Source organism: Meriones unguiculatus, assembly GCF_030254825.1.
Source record: "Meriones unguiculatus strain TT.TT164.6M chromosome X unlocalized genomic scaffold, Bangor_MerUng_6.1 ChrX_unordered_Scaffold_30, whole genome shotgun sequence".
In the NCBI taxonomy this organism is placed as follows: domain Eukaryota; kingdom Metazoa; phylum Chordata; class Mammalia; order Rodentia; family Muridae; genus Meriones; species Meriones unguiculatus.
The window spans coordinates 14,146,300-14,162,280 of NW_026843706.1; the positions used below are offsets into that span (position 1 = coordinate 14,146,300).

Here is a 15,981-nt window from a genome sequence, read left to right on the forward strand (position 1 = left end):
ATTTACTCAATTTTTAATTTTTGTTGGTTCAAAGGAACTAGAAGAGGAGTGGAGGAAGAGGACTGTGTCTCTAACTAGAAGCTACAGAAATATAGCTGGTAGTCAATATATATGGTTTATATATTTAAGTAATCAGCCACTGATAGTAATTATTGGAAAATTGTAACTGTAATGATAATGGATAGAATTTTTAGTATGATGCCCCATACACTATAGAAACAATACTATATGACAGCTTTTTACATATAATTTGCATTGCATTAGGTATTATGAAGATTCTACAGGTGTGTGTACATTCTATACAAATACTCTGCCATTTTACATAAGGGACATGAGATGTACAAAGATGCTAGATATGGTGGTGATAGAAAGAGGAAGGGGGTGGAAAATGGGAATGCTATAGGGCTTCAGAGCTAGGTGTGGAGTCCCAGGAACACAATCCCACACATACAGATAAAAGAAAGAACTTAATGGTTGAACCTCGCTCCAACCATTGGTTCTCTTCCTAAGTCATAACTTAAAAATTTGTTACAGGGAGATTGTACTGGGAACTTTCTATTTCTTAAGTCAGAGTACTCACACAGATCTGAGGTCCACTAAAGCATGGTCCCACCATAGAATTTGTTCTGTAACCACGTTAACATTTGCTCCATGCTCCAAAGTGCTTTTTATCATGAAAATGTGTCCAACACAGTGAGGGCTTACTGCTGGGTTCATAGACCCCTGTATGAAGATTTTATTCAATGCAAATACTGTGAAGCATAGTCATGTTTTAAACAAGCATCTTCAAGTCCCACATTTAAAAATGCCCATTTAGAGACAAAACTGCAAATTTCTCCTATCAGGTCCATTAGAAGGCACATGCAGGCCCACTAACTTGTCCATGATTTCCAAGTGGCACCCTCAGAAGTTTTGAGTTGAAGGTCTAGGTTACATTTGGACAATGGGTAGTTTTTAATTACATTCCAGTCTGGTTTCAGTCACCAAAGAAGAAGCACTCTTTGTATTAAACTGTGTCCTGAGCTCTCTGGACATCTCATTATCTGCACTTTAAAAACATTTCAAATGATAGCTGTAATGGGGTAGTATTTATTACTACGGATTAGTTGGAGTCCTCAGGCGCACCAAAAGGAGCTGGAACCGGTGCAACAAACAAGATACAGAAAGCCAGTCATGGGTGTTTGTATTTGTGTGTGTGTGTGTGTGAGATGCTGTACATGCTGTAGGTCTCCATGTAATTAAAGGTCTCACCTTTAATTAGTCTCAAGTATTTTCAACATTATTACTTTGGTGGTATTTGAAAGCCATTTACTCCTCCAAACCTACAAGATGATTTGTGTTTTGAAACAGAAACTCATTTAGGAGAGCTTGGCCCCATACTTCCTATGCAGCTCAGAATGAACTTGAGCATCTGATCTTCCTTCACCTCCCAGTTGCTGAGATTATAGATGTGTACCATGACAACTGCCTGAGGCAAGCAAATTTCTTTAGCTTATCCCCATATCAGTTCTAACTGGTCCACCCTAGTTAGAATATAACCGGTACTTCTACCTCAGTACCCCCCACAACCCAAATATCTCCATTCTATTTGTATGTGATGTAGTAAATCTTATCCTTGACAGCTCTATACTTATGCTAAATAGCACACACAGACGCAAACATACATTTAAATACTGAGATCTGCACATATTCTATATAAATAGAAGGAAGCACAAACAGGTTTTAAAAAAACAGCTTAATAAAACAGTATCCACTAAATGAGGACACAGCACAGTAGCATTACAGATACTTTAATGACAAGATAGTAAATTAATATAAATTACAGGATATAATATACTGAATACAAAACCCATTCAGGTAAAGACTAGAAAAACATCACTTAACAAGTCAGTCTGATGTAAGTGGCTAAGATATCCAGGCCCCACTGTGATGACACAAGCTTTACAGACAGCACATTGGCACCCCAAAACCCACCCCACCTCAGTGCCACAGCATGGCCAGTGACACTGGTGACTGAAAATTCTAACACTTAGCATTGACATCAAGGGACATCTCTGTAACATGTTCACTATGCAAAACTTGGACAAGAACATGTGAATTTCTTTGCAAACTGTAAGGTGCTGTGCAGATGTTGTTAGCTATTGCTATTATTCCTGTTCGGTAAGATTTCACCAAACATGGAAGGAAGACTAGATTGTACAACTGACAATATGACTTACAGAACATCTTAAAAAGAACAGATACTTCAAGCACATAAAGCAATTAACACAGGTGTAAGTGTGGCCGGCAGCGATATGGAGATTCTGGACTTTTGTAAGGAATAAAGGTTTAAGTTATTCACAGTTTATGCATTGATGGGTAGGTTCTCAATGTCTCTTAAAGTAATGTATTTTTAAGGTAACTCCATCTCCCTGAAAAAAGTTTTGTCATGCCATTCGAGTATACTCCAGCAGAACTCTGGTGAAAATGAATTTAAAACCTAGGAGTGAGATAGTTGTGTATTTTGCCAGTGAATAACATACAGCACTTGACAGTAAAGAAACCTGCCATTGGCCTAAGACAAGTGACAAATACTGTATCATCACTGAATTATTTATCAAATTGTCCTAAGAAGTCTACAAATTTACTATGCTTAGATACTAAGTATAAAACTGTCTAGAGATAAAGTGAATGCATGTAAAACAGGATTTTAATCCTTTCTTTCATGCACCTTCAACTTTAACCTTCCTTGGGTACATCTTACTTATCTTACTTGTCTAAATACTTTTACTGACCCATCTGAATGTCTTGTCTACATTAAGATTTATATGAAAATAAACACAAGCCCATTGGTTGCTTCTTTTGATAAGTGCCAAATTGGTTGGGTTTTGTCTTTTTGTTTTTGTAGAGTTGTTATTGTTGATTTGAGATGGTCTCATGAATCCTCAGGATGGCCTTGAACTCCTGATCGTCCTGCATATGCTTCCTGAGTAATGCTACTGCAGTTGGCTCAGTATGACTTTTCTGATTTAAACTTTCAAGTTACTATAATTACTGTTAGATTCCCATGAAACACCCAGTTATTTTGAATAGCAGGTTTAAAATTCTTTACTGTCATTGCTACCTCTAATATGTGAAGTGGCATCCACAGATGCATCCTACAGCAGATTTCTGTTTTTCAGCACTGGGAGAAAAGATTATTCAGGGGTCAAATCAGAAGGTGAAGAAGGTACTGTTACAGTTAAAGGGGTTAAATAAGTGGCTTGCACTGACACTTCGAGTTATGTTCACTAATTGAGATTACCATTACAATCAGGTTTTGAACATCAATGAATATATTCCTGCCAGAAAACACTTAATGGTTCAACTGTAGCTTTTCTTCTAACACAAAAAAATATGTACTTTGTGCTACAAGAAACTAGTTAAAAACCTCGAAAAAAAAAAAGTCTATTTGGGAAATACCACATTCATTAACATAGCTAATGGCGTCAAACTCGTAACTGAGCAGTTGAAATCCTAGAAAAAAATAACTACTTCAAAACAAATCTATTTTGCAATAACTCTAAATATCAATGTGAATATTTTATTTTAATGTTCAAACACATTGTACTTTATTCCCAAGGGAAAATTACATGTGTTTTCATGTGTCCCTGTTTAAACTACATACAAAGACCTGTACCATTAGTTAGCAAATGTCTGAAATAAAACAAAATAACCCAACAGTAAATTTTACAAATATACATTATTCCTAAAATACAAGAAAAAAAGCCTCGGCATTATATAAAAAGAAACTGAGTGGACAATTCTAAATACAATAGGCCACCTAATAAGGGAACCATCTAGAAATCCAGCACACAATGTCTGAGACTCAAATATCATACTAAAAACTGCAATCTTTACTAAATAAAAACCCTTAAATTTAGAACACTCAGTTTTAAATACAAACTATACATACAGCTAAATTTAAGAATTATGAACAGTCCTTTAATAATCATATTAACCTTGTTTTAAAACAATAATATAACACAAACACATATTTTGACACCTAATGAACCTATTTCTCTAGTCTAGTTCCACAGCATGAAAAGAACAGCATACAAACAAATCAATCATGACAAACATCTAATCAGGGGCCTTTCATTATATCACTATAATCAGTAACAGGTATTTGAACTTTCTTCATTTTCACAATTAAATTTAAGTGATATACAAAAACAAAAGCATACATACTTACGGGGTGCCATGTAATGTTCTGATATATGCACATTATATAGTATTCAAATTGGGTTATCATCTCAAATTTTTATTTCTTTATGGTAAAAACATTGAAATGTAAATTTTAGAATAAAGATAGTATGTGCTTTATAAGACAATAGGCAATTATCACACATCTGAAAAACTGCAAACAGATCTTTGGTGAAATTGGCAAGATCTAATCTTAAACCAAGGTTGTAGTGTATGTGGAATCAGCATTAAGAAGTATCTTTCAAAACGGGACAGGGGTTGTGAACTAAACTACTGATAACCTGCAGAGAGTAATATTATGGGCCAATTTTTACTTTTTTACATGTATTTTTCCAGTGTTTTACAGAGTATATATTACAGTCTTTTAACAAGAAATAAATATTTGGGGGACAGTAGTTTTAGATTATACATACATACTACCACATGTTCTGTCTGAAGGTACTGAAGCGAGGTAACAGGGCTTTTTCTTCTGGGGCAGGGGTGTTCTCATTAAAAAAGACTTCGAGGATTATCTATAAATACAGGATGTAATTTAACTCTCATTAAAACAAACAAACAAAAAACGGATTAACAGACAAAAAAACTCCAAGAAAATCTCATTTAGAAATATGAGGTTTCAAGACTGAATACACTCTGAGTGTGTGAATGCTGAATATTTTGGAATTTTTTTTTATTTTGGCATTCTAATGCTTATCACACACTATTCATTTTAAAGCAGGACAATACATTAAACAATATTTCAATAAACTTCATGAATGAAGCCTAATTTCAAGGCAAAAGGAGGGCACGTTACTATGATAATCACAATGCTGGCAGTCAGCTTAATTCTTTGCCATAGGTAATCCTAAATCCGTTTATATAAGTAGGTGTGATTTTAGTGCCTTTCCCCATTAAATAATGGAATGTAAGAGTTATCTTTCTTCAGTGACATTCAGATTAACTAAAATGCCTACAATTTAAGTAACTTTCCACAGGAAATTAGAATCTCAAATCCAAAGGCCTACTATTTTCCAGAAAAGTCCTCCAGTAAAAAAGGAAAGTTAGAATAGCTTCACTGTTTCTTAGTAAACCCAAATAAATACAACTAAAAAGCAAGCATAAGCCAAATTGCTATAATTTTTTGTTGTAAGATAATTAAATTCTTCATTTAACATATAGCTCATTTAACATATACATTTGTACGTATTTAACTTTTACAAATTTTCATTTGCAAATGGAGATTAGAAGTGCAAAGTGACCATATTATTTGATGAGTCAAAATTTAGCCAAATGAGACTGACTCCTTAAGACTGATTTTAATATGTTATTTTAATTTTATTCAAACAAAATGTATTTATTATCAATATCCCAGAAGTATTTAAAAATAAGTTTCATGCTATCAAAAGGTGATGTTCACTTTAATCCTGTTTGCCTTCACGCCACTGTCGTGACCCTTCATTCCAGGCCACATAGACAAACAGGGCCAGAACCACATGAACAGCAACAACAGCAACAATTGCAGCATAAAAGTAGCTGTCTCTATTGGACATTCCAAGGGCACCTAATCAAGAAAAGAAAAATTCATTTTATTCCACACTTAACAAATTAAAAATTCAAAGCCTAAGAATTTTATTTATGTTGAAAACCACTACAGAAAACAACAGCTAATCAAAATGCTTGTGGAGCCTAGTCCTAAAGGATACATCTACAAAATACCCTGCACCTAAGGCTCAAGCAACATTGCATAAGAGAGGGAAGAAAGATTCTAAGAGAGAGAAGATCAGAGACTCTGTTGTGAGATTACACCTCCTAATAATGTCAGAGGCTGTATGTGTAAAGTCTCACTGACATGGCTGTCCACACATGTGCTGAATAAGGACAATAAAAACAGACATGACAAAATGAATGGGAAAAGGCCAAAGAGGCCTCAACCCTGCACAAAAACTTCAAGCAGCTAAGAAATGCTCAGAGTAGAAAAACAGTCTTTCCCAAAGGAGAGAGCACACCAACTGGTTATCCTATACTAAATGACCAGCCCTGAAAACATATACATATAAGTAACATTATACAGACAGAGCATGTTGTACTTACATATTTAGGAACACATATGCAAACACAAACAATAACTAATGAAAAAAAAACAGGCCATGAATTTGAAAGAGAGCAAGAAAAGGCATTTGGGAGATAGTGGAAGGAGAAAGGTGAAGGAAGAAATGATAAAAACTTATTTTATAATCACAAAAAGTAAAAGAATAAAGTTATAAAACAAAAAGAAGTATAAAAATTATAAAATCTTAAAAAGAAGATATAAAACAAATGTAAGTAATCACACATGAGAGACAGAATGGCTTGTTATAATGAGTAAAGAGGTACATATGGTTCCCTCCTTCTCCTTTTCTTGTTCCTCATTATTTACAAGATCTCAGTCTTGTTGGCCAGTATGTCTGGGAACTGAAAATCCCCATGTCTCTGTTTCTTTCTTTTTTTTTTTTTCAATGCAGTTTATTCAGGAACCTTGAACAATCATCTGACCCTGGGGAAAGCCAGCCCATAGCTTAAATAGCCTCTGGGTAGCCAACCCAGGCATGCCACGTGGGCAATGATGTCTGTGTTTCTTAAGTACCAGTATTACTGGTGTCTACTGCCATGCCCAGTTCATTTTATCAGTTGCTGTCATAACTAATCTTATCATTTTGTATGAATAATATGTACAAATAAAAATAAGAGTCTAAGCCTGGTATGGTGGTGCACCCTTAATACCAGCACTTAGGAGGTAAACTCAGGTTGATCTCTGAGTTAGAGGTCCACCTGGTCTACAAAGCAAGCTCCAGACAGCCAGAGCTACACAGAGAATCCTGTCTCAAAAGAAGAAACCAAAATAAATGAGTAAGATTCCATATTAAAAAAAAAAACAATGACAGGAATTTATAAAAAGAATTATTTAAAAGTTAAAAATAGTTCAACATGAAAAAGTACTAATACAGTCTGCTCTACAGAAATCAGCAAATATCAATGGTGTTTGCTTCATTTTTAATGTCAATGATTTTTATTATTTTAGGAGTGTTTAGGACAAGAAGGAATTTATACATATTTGTAGGACAAATCTCTGACTTTATACACGATGGTAGATATTGAAGTATAATTAGAGAAAATGAATGAGCACTACAAACAGAATTGGCACCCAGTTACCAAATTATGTTATGCTAGTTTATATTTCTTCCCCTATGATAATGCAGGAAAGACATGTCACAGTTCCATGAGCGTCCACGGGGGAAGAAAGAACAGAGCCCGTGACAAAGACATTGGAAATACCCTGTTTTCATCTCCCATTGTCACCAGTTACTTGTAGCGCAAACTGCACTTATTTAACTTTTTTGTGCCACATTTCTAAAATGAGGCTACTACAAATTAATTCAGAAGTTTGTTATGAGGATTCTGTAGGCGAATTCATGTAAAACATTTAAAGTATTACACTGTATATAATAAGTTACTCCCCCCTTCAATTTTTGTTTTGTTTTTGAGACAGGGTCTCATGTAACCCAGCTTGTCCTCCAACTATTTTATGAGTTCAGGTCCTAATCCTGTGTCTACCCCACAAGTATTATAGTCATAGAGTATCACACCCAGCCAACCAAGGCATATGAATTCTCTTTGACTATATATTTAACTAGTTAAGCAAAAGGAAGAAAAAAACAAGTTTAACAATAAAAAAATACATAAAAGCTCACAACAAATTAGAAAAGAAAAATATCTTTAAGGATGTAAAGATTACCTTCAAATATATAGGATTTCGTTGTAAAATACAACCCAATAGGAAGTGTGATCATTAAAGCTGTGAAGAAGAGGAGTGTCTTCAGGGTTGAAGCTAAAGAGTTTTCATTTCTGGAAGAAAGTGAAAAAAAAAAAAAAACAGAATGTTTACAAGCCATATCCAAATATAATAATTATCTTCCTGAAGATAACAGAATTCTGAAGCAAATAGCATCTACTTTTCTGAACATGGTAAAGGAGCAAGCACGTGCATGTGCATACCTGAGCCAGACCCTGAGCTTGGTGCACATGCACAGGTGTATGGGCCTGAAAATACATCAGAAAACTCCAAACCTATTTGCGAGCAAACGTGTCCTCCCCAAGGATTATATACACTTCTGCTCCAACCAAAGGACTGGACGAGAAATAAATTAAACGAGAAAAGACAGATATATTCTAGAATCAAACTAATCCAAGACCTAGTCGGGGCCTCATAGAACATATACCTGTGTGGGAGTAAACTGAAAAGATAAACATATTTATGCCTATGCCAGGGAACTCCAGATAAAAGCCTAAAATGGGCAGTCTGATCACAGCACTGAAGCTGAACATACAGATGATGATGGGAAGAGTGTAGAACACATCTTTCCAAAGACTCAATCTAAAACCCATAATTTACATTAATGATCCGTTTGTGTGGTTTGACACTATTCTGAAATTGCAGAGAAATGCGTTTTCACAAAAATCAAGACTTTTATTTTCTGTGTGTATGTTTAAGTGGGTATGTATAGGCGTAGATAATACAAGTAGACATATTCTACAATTCTGTATATATGTGAAGTCTTCAATTAAAAAATTGATCAAATCTATAGAAGAAATAAAACACTGGCAACCATGCATGGGGGAGAAAATATGAACTATGGGTCAAAGTCCAACAAATAGCAATCACAAGGTTATTAATTCTAAACAGCTAATGCCCAACATGAAAATTATACCACATAGAACTCTATTGTATTAGTAAGCTCTAGGTTGATTACAGTCCTTATACATGTGGGAAAAATTAAATCTTACTCTTATGCTTACTGCCTACTACTATACTCTGTCATTACTGAACTACATAATTCTCATAATATGTGCAAGGTGGGCGGGGAGGCAGTGAGAGACAGAGATATCCCTTAAGCTGTTCCCTGGTACTTGATTTCAGAAATTTATTATGTAATTGTCATAAAGAATATACAGTAATGGATAACCAAATATATGAAAATACTCCCTATGCAACCACTTCTTTTGGGGGTCTTAGAAAAGCACTGAACTTTAGATTTTCTTAGTGGTAAATTCATATTGTAAGCATGCAATATTCAAGTTATTTATCTAACTTGACAAGGAACAAGCATTGATTGGTTATTGTTATTTATTAGTTCTAGTTATTTAGTTTTCAATATCAGGGATTGAACTTAGGGCCTCATATACGCTAGACAAAGGCTAGTACTCAGCTACCTCTCTAGCTCTTTTTACTTATCTTTTGAGACTGCAGCTCACTAAGTTGCCCATGTTAGCCTGAAACTCACTCTGTAGCCCAAACTGGCCTTGAACTTATGATCCTTCTTCCCCAGCATTCCCAACAGCTCTTATTAAGAGACCTATGCAACAACATCTGGTGTGTTCTTTAGATTATCTCTTGTAATATCTACTATCTGGCATAATTTTTCTTAGCATGGGGCTAGACAGATGGCTCAGTGGTACTGCTCTTCCCGAGAACCCAACTTTCATTCCTAGCACCCACGTCAGGCAGCTCACAATTGCCTAAACTTCAGATCCAGAGGATGCAATACCTCAGACCTCCTTGGGCACTTGGATTTAAGTGTAGATGCAAACATGCACACAATTTAAAATAATAAAATTTTAAAATTATTTTATAAACAGTTATTATTGAAAAGATGATATAATACTATAAAAATATTAGAGTGAAAAAAAAATCATGGCTCCACCATGCTATTTATTAACCTCCATTCCCCACAGCCTGTATAGACATATATTAATAATTTATGGCCTATTATTTTCAACATATTCATACAATTCTCTACCTTAAACTTCAAAAATTTGACTCTTCTCTGTTACAACCTCGGTAATTTACGATTAAGTAGTTAGTCCTCCACCATTTTAAAACAGGGAAATATTTTGGGAAATGTGTTGATGATTATTCTGTCATTCCACAAACATCACAGAGCATACTAAGATGACTTAAACAGCACAGATAATACAATCCCATGGAACACACTTGCTGTCTGTCATTGACCAAAACATGCAAAATATATGACAGGATAGTAAAAGTTAAGTGTACAAACGTTTAAAAAAGCAAAAAAGCTAATCAAATTTTCCCTAATGTTTATTCCACTTATCTCCTTAGCTTCTAGCCACAGACCATTATACCTGTGGGTTCTGCTGACACAAACCAGGTCAGGTAGTATCAGTGATATATTATAAAACAAAGCAATGGATACCATTTGATAGATTTATTTTACCTCTGACTAGGGGTTGCTGAGGCCTGTCAGAAATGAGGAATTAATGGAAAAGCCAGAATGTTAGCTATACAAAAAGAAGAATGTTCTCAATGAATCTTACCATGCTACTACTCTTAATTCTTCTTATTTTTCCTACTTCACACAATTCTCTGCAGCAAACACGGAACAGATAGAGATTACCACATTCCCCTTTGTGGCAGGCAAGACTTACAGCAGATTTTTTTCTTCTACTCTAAGATTTCGTTGAAAATTCCATTAAAAAAGACTAGTAACTGTATTCTTTGTGTATCTAGTAAGACTATCTGTTGGTAGCTGGGCATAGTGGTACATTCCTTCTGTTCTGTCACTAGTCCCCACCTACTGACTGATATCTCAACCCTCAACTCCATCCCCGCCTGAAGAGAATCGGCCTCACATCAGATATTTATAAAAACTTGTGATGTAGGCCCTGGCAAGTTTCAAGACAAAGGAGGCTGGGGGCCTATCCTCAAGAGAGCACACCTGGCAAAGGGAAACTGCAAACCGCAAACTCGCCCCAAACAACTGGAAGAGGAAGTGCAAGGAAATATGAACTGAGGGCCGGCCTGCTCACTTATACACTGAAAGGAGGGGACAGCTATTCAGAAGCTGCAAGCTCCAAACTACTTTCCCTCTTCATCAGCCTGCAGTGAACCGCGGAAGGGCCCGACCCCCAAGCCCTCCTTGTCTGTCTCCGGCGCGCGCGCCAGGCCAGAGCGGATCCGCCATGGTTATCTAGGCGAACTCAGGGATACCTGAACTCTGGAGGATGCAGCGCATTCAGCGCCACTTTATCAAGACGCTCCATGGCGTGGCCGCGGGAGAAGCAGCAGGCGCTTGGTAGTTGGCAAGGTTCAGCGGCCGCTGGGAGGGTGACAATACTCAGCCGGTCGCGCCGGAAGTGCCCGGGTCGATGGACGCTGATGAGGCGCAGCGTAGTGACGCAACTGCCAAGCGCGCAGGCTCGGGTAAGTAGCGAGCGCTCACGTGACTTACCCGCGGTGGCTTTGTAGTGGCCTTGCTGCTGCTAGCGGATCTTTCTCAGGGAGCAGGCGGGGCGAGTAGCCTAGCCACTCTATGTTGAGCCGGGACTTTCCGCGTAGCATAATACTCCCGAGCCTAGGGCCTCTCGTTCGCCCCTGGGTGCCGCTTGTGATGTCACGGGAGCCTTGTGAGCCGAGGTAGAGTGGCGGCGGAAAGGACGACGCAGCTGTAGGCTGTGGTGCTAGGCAACGGAGCAGTTTCGGTTAACACAAAAAGCAGTGCACATTATTCTACAAGCCCGTGAGCAAAGACCTCATTCATTCCTACCCGCCTAGGCAGTCCAGCAGGAAGTTGAGATGAGTTACTTTTGACACTCACCCGAGTCAGTAAAACTAGAGAACATTAAAACTAGAGAACTGTCCGCTGAAAGAGCGCTTGCTGAGAGACTGTTCCACGCCGGTAGCAGATGGCCCAAACTTCCACTTAGTAAAAAGTATGTTTTGCAGCTGTTCAGAAAGCTGCCAATGAGACAACAGGGACTCAAAAATAGTAAGTACAGATGGGTCTAAGCTCCCAGGCAACCCGAGAGGTATCAACAGAAAAGGGTGTGTTCGCCCTAGGACAGGCTTAACAAATTTAGGTTGCCACTGGCTGCTTCTACAAGGGCAGTCCTTAAATGGTCAAGCTTGAAAAAGGCTGCTGAACACATACCTATTTTTTGCACCACGGCATACTAAGCACGTCTGAAAACAAGTACACCAGCAGTGGGCCCTGGATTGAGCAATATGAAGCCTGAGTTTCAGTTTAAAGTTAATAACATCTCTATGCCTCATCTTAAGGTGAACGTAATGTATTAACTCAGGAAGTTGAGAACTGGGTGTCCAGAGTAACACACTGGGCAGCCAACCAGTCAAGAATATAGAGCCTGTATAGCCAGTTCTTCATTTTGAGTGGTAGGAAAATGTCAAAAAAAAATCTCAGAAAAAAACTTAGGAGAATCATTCAAGTTTCAGTGTTCATAAGTAGACTTTTTGGAACTAAGTAATGCACATTCATTTGAATTATCTCTGCAAGTGCAATTTTGGGTAGATGTGACATAAGTGGTATGTTCCATAAATCCTAAAATATTTCCTATGTGGATTTGGAGTTTCTGTGAGTGTGTGTGTGTGTGTGTGTGTGTGTGTTTTGAGGGATGGGTGATGTAGTTCAAAACTAGGAATTTTGTGCTCTCCCACTGAGCAACCACTCCCAGAACTCCTTATCCCCTTTTGAAATTGACACCTGGGGATCCATAAACATAATAATGGGTGTTTTGAGAACAAGTTTTGGTATTTCTAAAAACCTAATGATCTTAAACAACTAAACATCACATTATTTGACTTGAGGCATAAATTATGTCACACTGATAAGGTAATCCTGTTCATCTAACAAGCAAATGGAAAGATGTTGACTACAGTCTAAAATATGTTATAGTATACTTGATAAGACAAATCTTTAAAATATGAATGCAAAAAGAAATGTGTGCACCCAATTGTATATAGCAGACAATATATGTTAAGCAACTTAGTTTTGTCTGCAAACAATGGTTCTTAATAGTGAAAAAAACATGGGAATTGCAATGTAGCTGTATTAATGTTTACTGGGATTACTGTAACAAAGAACCAAAACCCGAGTTGTTAATTGAACATAAGTTAATCATCTCCCACTTCTAGAAGCTGGATGTCTGAGATGGAGGTTTTGGGGGTGTTTTGTTTTGGTTTGGTTTGGACTTTCAAGACAGAGTTTTTCTGTGTAGCCTTGGCTGTCCTGAACTCACTTTGTAGAACAGGCTGGCTTTGGTCAATCTATCTTCCTTTGCCTCCCTGGGTGCTGTGATTAAAGGCACGTGCCACCATGCCTGGCTGATGGAAGTATTCTTAAGGTTAGTTCTGAGGTCTACTAGTGAAAGCTGTACTCATTACATCCCTCTCCATAAGCATCTGGTAATTGGCTGACACTTTGACATTTATTGGTTTGTATAAGTGTCACCCTGATTGCTGCCTTTTTTCATGGTGTTCTCCCCACATGTGTGTCTGTTCAAATGCCATATATTCATAAGGACACCAATCCTATTCTATTAGGGGGCTATCCTACTTTCATATAACATAACTAATTACATTTGGACCAATAATATTTCCAAATAAGATCACACTCAGAAGTGTGACATGTTTACAAGGGAGGAGAGTATAGTAATGACAACATTTTCCCCCTAGAATCAGGAAATGATTCTCAAATATTTGTCTGGGACATTTACCATTGTTGTAAACTATTAAGGGAAGTGGCTTACCCCAGATTCCTTGGGTCGATGTGATTAGAGAATTTATAACCTTTTATCTAGTACTCCAGTATCAACCAGGTGGTACAGAAGTTATGAAAATAAAGTCAGGTTTTGAGGTACCCCTCACCTCTGTGATTTGCAGTACTGTCCCACAAAACAGTACTCCCACACAGCTCCATTTGCAGCTCCCACTGTGGATTTGACAGCAGTACTTGAAAGATCCTGGTACTTTTCAAGTCTATGCCTACATATTATAGCATTTCAAAAACTGAGATACAAGGAAAACAAAAATAAGCTCCACCATAAAGTCAACAAAATCCATGCAGAAAATAGAGACACTGCACTGACTATTTCATGTGAGAAGTAGGGTTTCATTTTTTAGTTTTTGTTTTATCAAAGGTAGTTAGTCCATCAAGGACTTATACTGACTGAAATTTCTCCTTCCCTTTTCTGCCAACTAGCCAAATGTCTCAAATTGTGAAATTGAGCTGCCAGAAATGAGATAAAACAGTCATCAATAAAAGACAGGAGGCATCTTGGGACCCAGTGTCCTTGCTACTTGGTCCTTGTCACTGTTGGGTCTTGGTGCATCCTTTTGCAAAAGAGGTTGTCTTGCAAAGCCACTTTCCCTTTGTTTGTGTGGTCCATTGTGCAATGCTGAGCATATTGTTTCTTTGTTTCTAACACTTATAATGGAGAGTGGGTATCTTTTTTTTTTTCCTGAAAATACAAACTCATGAAATGTACCCTTTGGTGAAAAATCATACTTCCACTTCTAGACCAAAATATAAAGGAGGAAAGGATTTATTTTTAAAATGTGTTTTCAGGATCCCCTAAGCAATGAATTACACATTTTACTCACCTACCACTGTTTCCCTGAAGTGGATGTCTGTCTGCTTCATTTTACAGTCAGTTCACAATCTCCACAATATTTATGAGACTCCCATTTCATATGTTAGAAATCTCAAGCTAAGGAAAATTCCAGAGGTCAGTTAAGGCCTTACCTCCCCTTGCCTCCTGAATCTCAATCTCATGTGTACTCTGAAATTTCCATAAAGTTACCTTGTGCAGCTCTGTGTTCCACACAGTTAATCTGGGATCTTAGAGTTGTAGAGGGCTATTGATAAAGGAGCTAGAGGATACTGGGGTCCATGGATCAGAGCTGTTCTTGCCCACCACAAATGCCTATACAATATTAGTAGAACCCTTGTAAGAGAAAGTATGCACTGAGTAGAAGTCTGAGTTCAGCCTAAAATCCCACATCATTTGGCACACCAACGATTTGATATTTAATAAACCTGGCTGAATTGAAGGTGGGTTGTGTCTCTCAATCTGATTTTAAAACTCTCAAAACAACGAACCCCAAAGAAATGGGAATCTCATGCTGGGAAAAAGGAAAAGGCCCCAGCCAGAGGGAGAATTTATCTCCCTGAAAGATATTTCACATTTCTAACATCTAGTAAGATTACACATTGAAACTGAGAAGCTCAAACAAAGACGGTTCAATGGGGGGCAGGGGACTGTGAACACACTTAAATGTGCATGTATTTGGTCTTCTACTTGAACTTTAATCTCATTCCAGAACCCTAAAAACAGACTTGGGGGTTTCAGTAGGCTACTTTGTCTTTTCAATGTGGCTACATTAAATAACTCCCCCTTTTCTGCTTTCTACTATTAGTTGGCTTATTAAGAACTGGTAGCAGGAAGGACCTGGCTTCAGACACAGATTTTGACCCCCAAGTTCTATAACAGCATCATAAAAAGAAGCCTGTCCATGTGGAGCAACAAAGCTCTAGCTACTAGTTGAAAGTTCGAAGCTCCTGGCTCAATTGCTTTCAGATAAGGCCTGTCCCAGTACTGGAAATGGGACTGCAGAGACTGTAAGAAGAGCATTATGACAAAAATCACAACACAACAGATAAATATATACCCACGGTCTTACAGGCGAGGACTGAGTGATGAGTATTGGCAGCCTCCGGGCAGAACAAAGCGTGGCAGAAGGTTGTCCCTTGGGAAAGCTAAGCCAGGGCCAACAGATTCCTAAGACAAAGCTCCTCTGTGGGTTCAGGCAGCTGGAGAAGTCTAGAGTCAGAATTCCCTGAGGTCTTCCCAAACACCTAGAGGGAGGGGCAGGCAGGGCTGCTCTGATTGGGCCTCAGTATAGCTTCCTTCTGGAAAAAGCCTGCA

The 15,981-nt window shown here is 37.7% G+C and overlaps 1 protein-coding gene across 1 annotated transcript; it reads right to left on the minus strand.

Moving 5' to 3' along the window:
• Positions 1-1,774: 1,774 nt before the first annotated feature.
• Vma21 (vacuolar ATPase assembly factor VMA21) lies at positions 1,775-11,433 on the minus strand. Its single transcript, XM_021626709.2, has 3 exons — positions 11,249-11,433; positions 7,976-8,085; positions 1,775-5,764 (listed from the first exon to the last, which is right to left on the minus strand). The coding sequence occupies exons 1-3, from the start codon at positions 11,299-11,301 to the stop codon at positions 5,622-5,624; spliced, it is 306 nt and encodes a 101-aa protein (XP_021482384.1). The 5' UTR covers positions 11,302-11,433; the 3' UTR covers positions 1,775-5,621.
• Between the last annotated feature and the right edge of the window lie 4,548 nt (positions 11,434-15,981).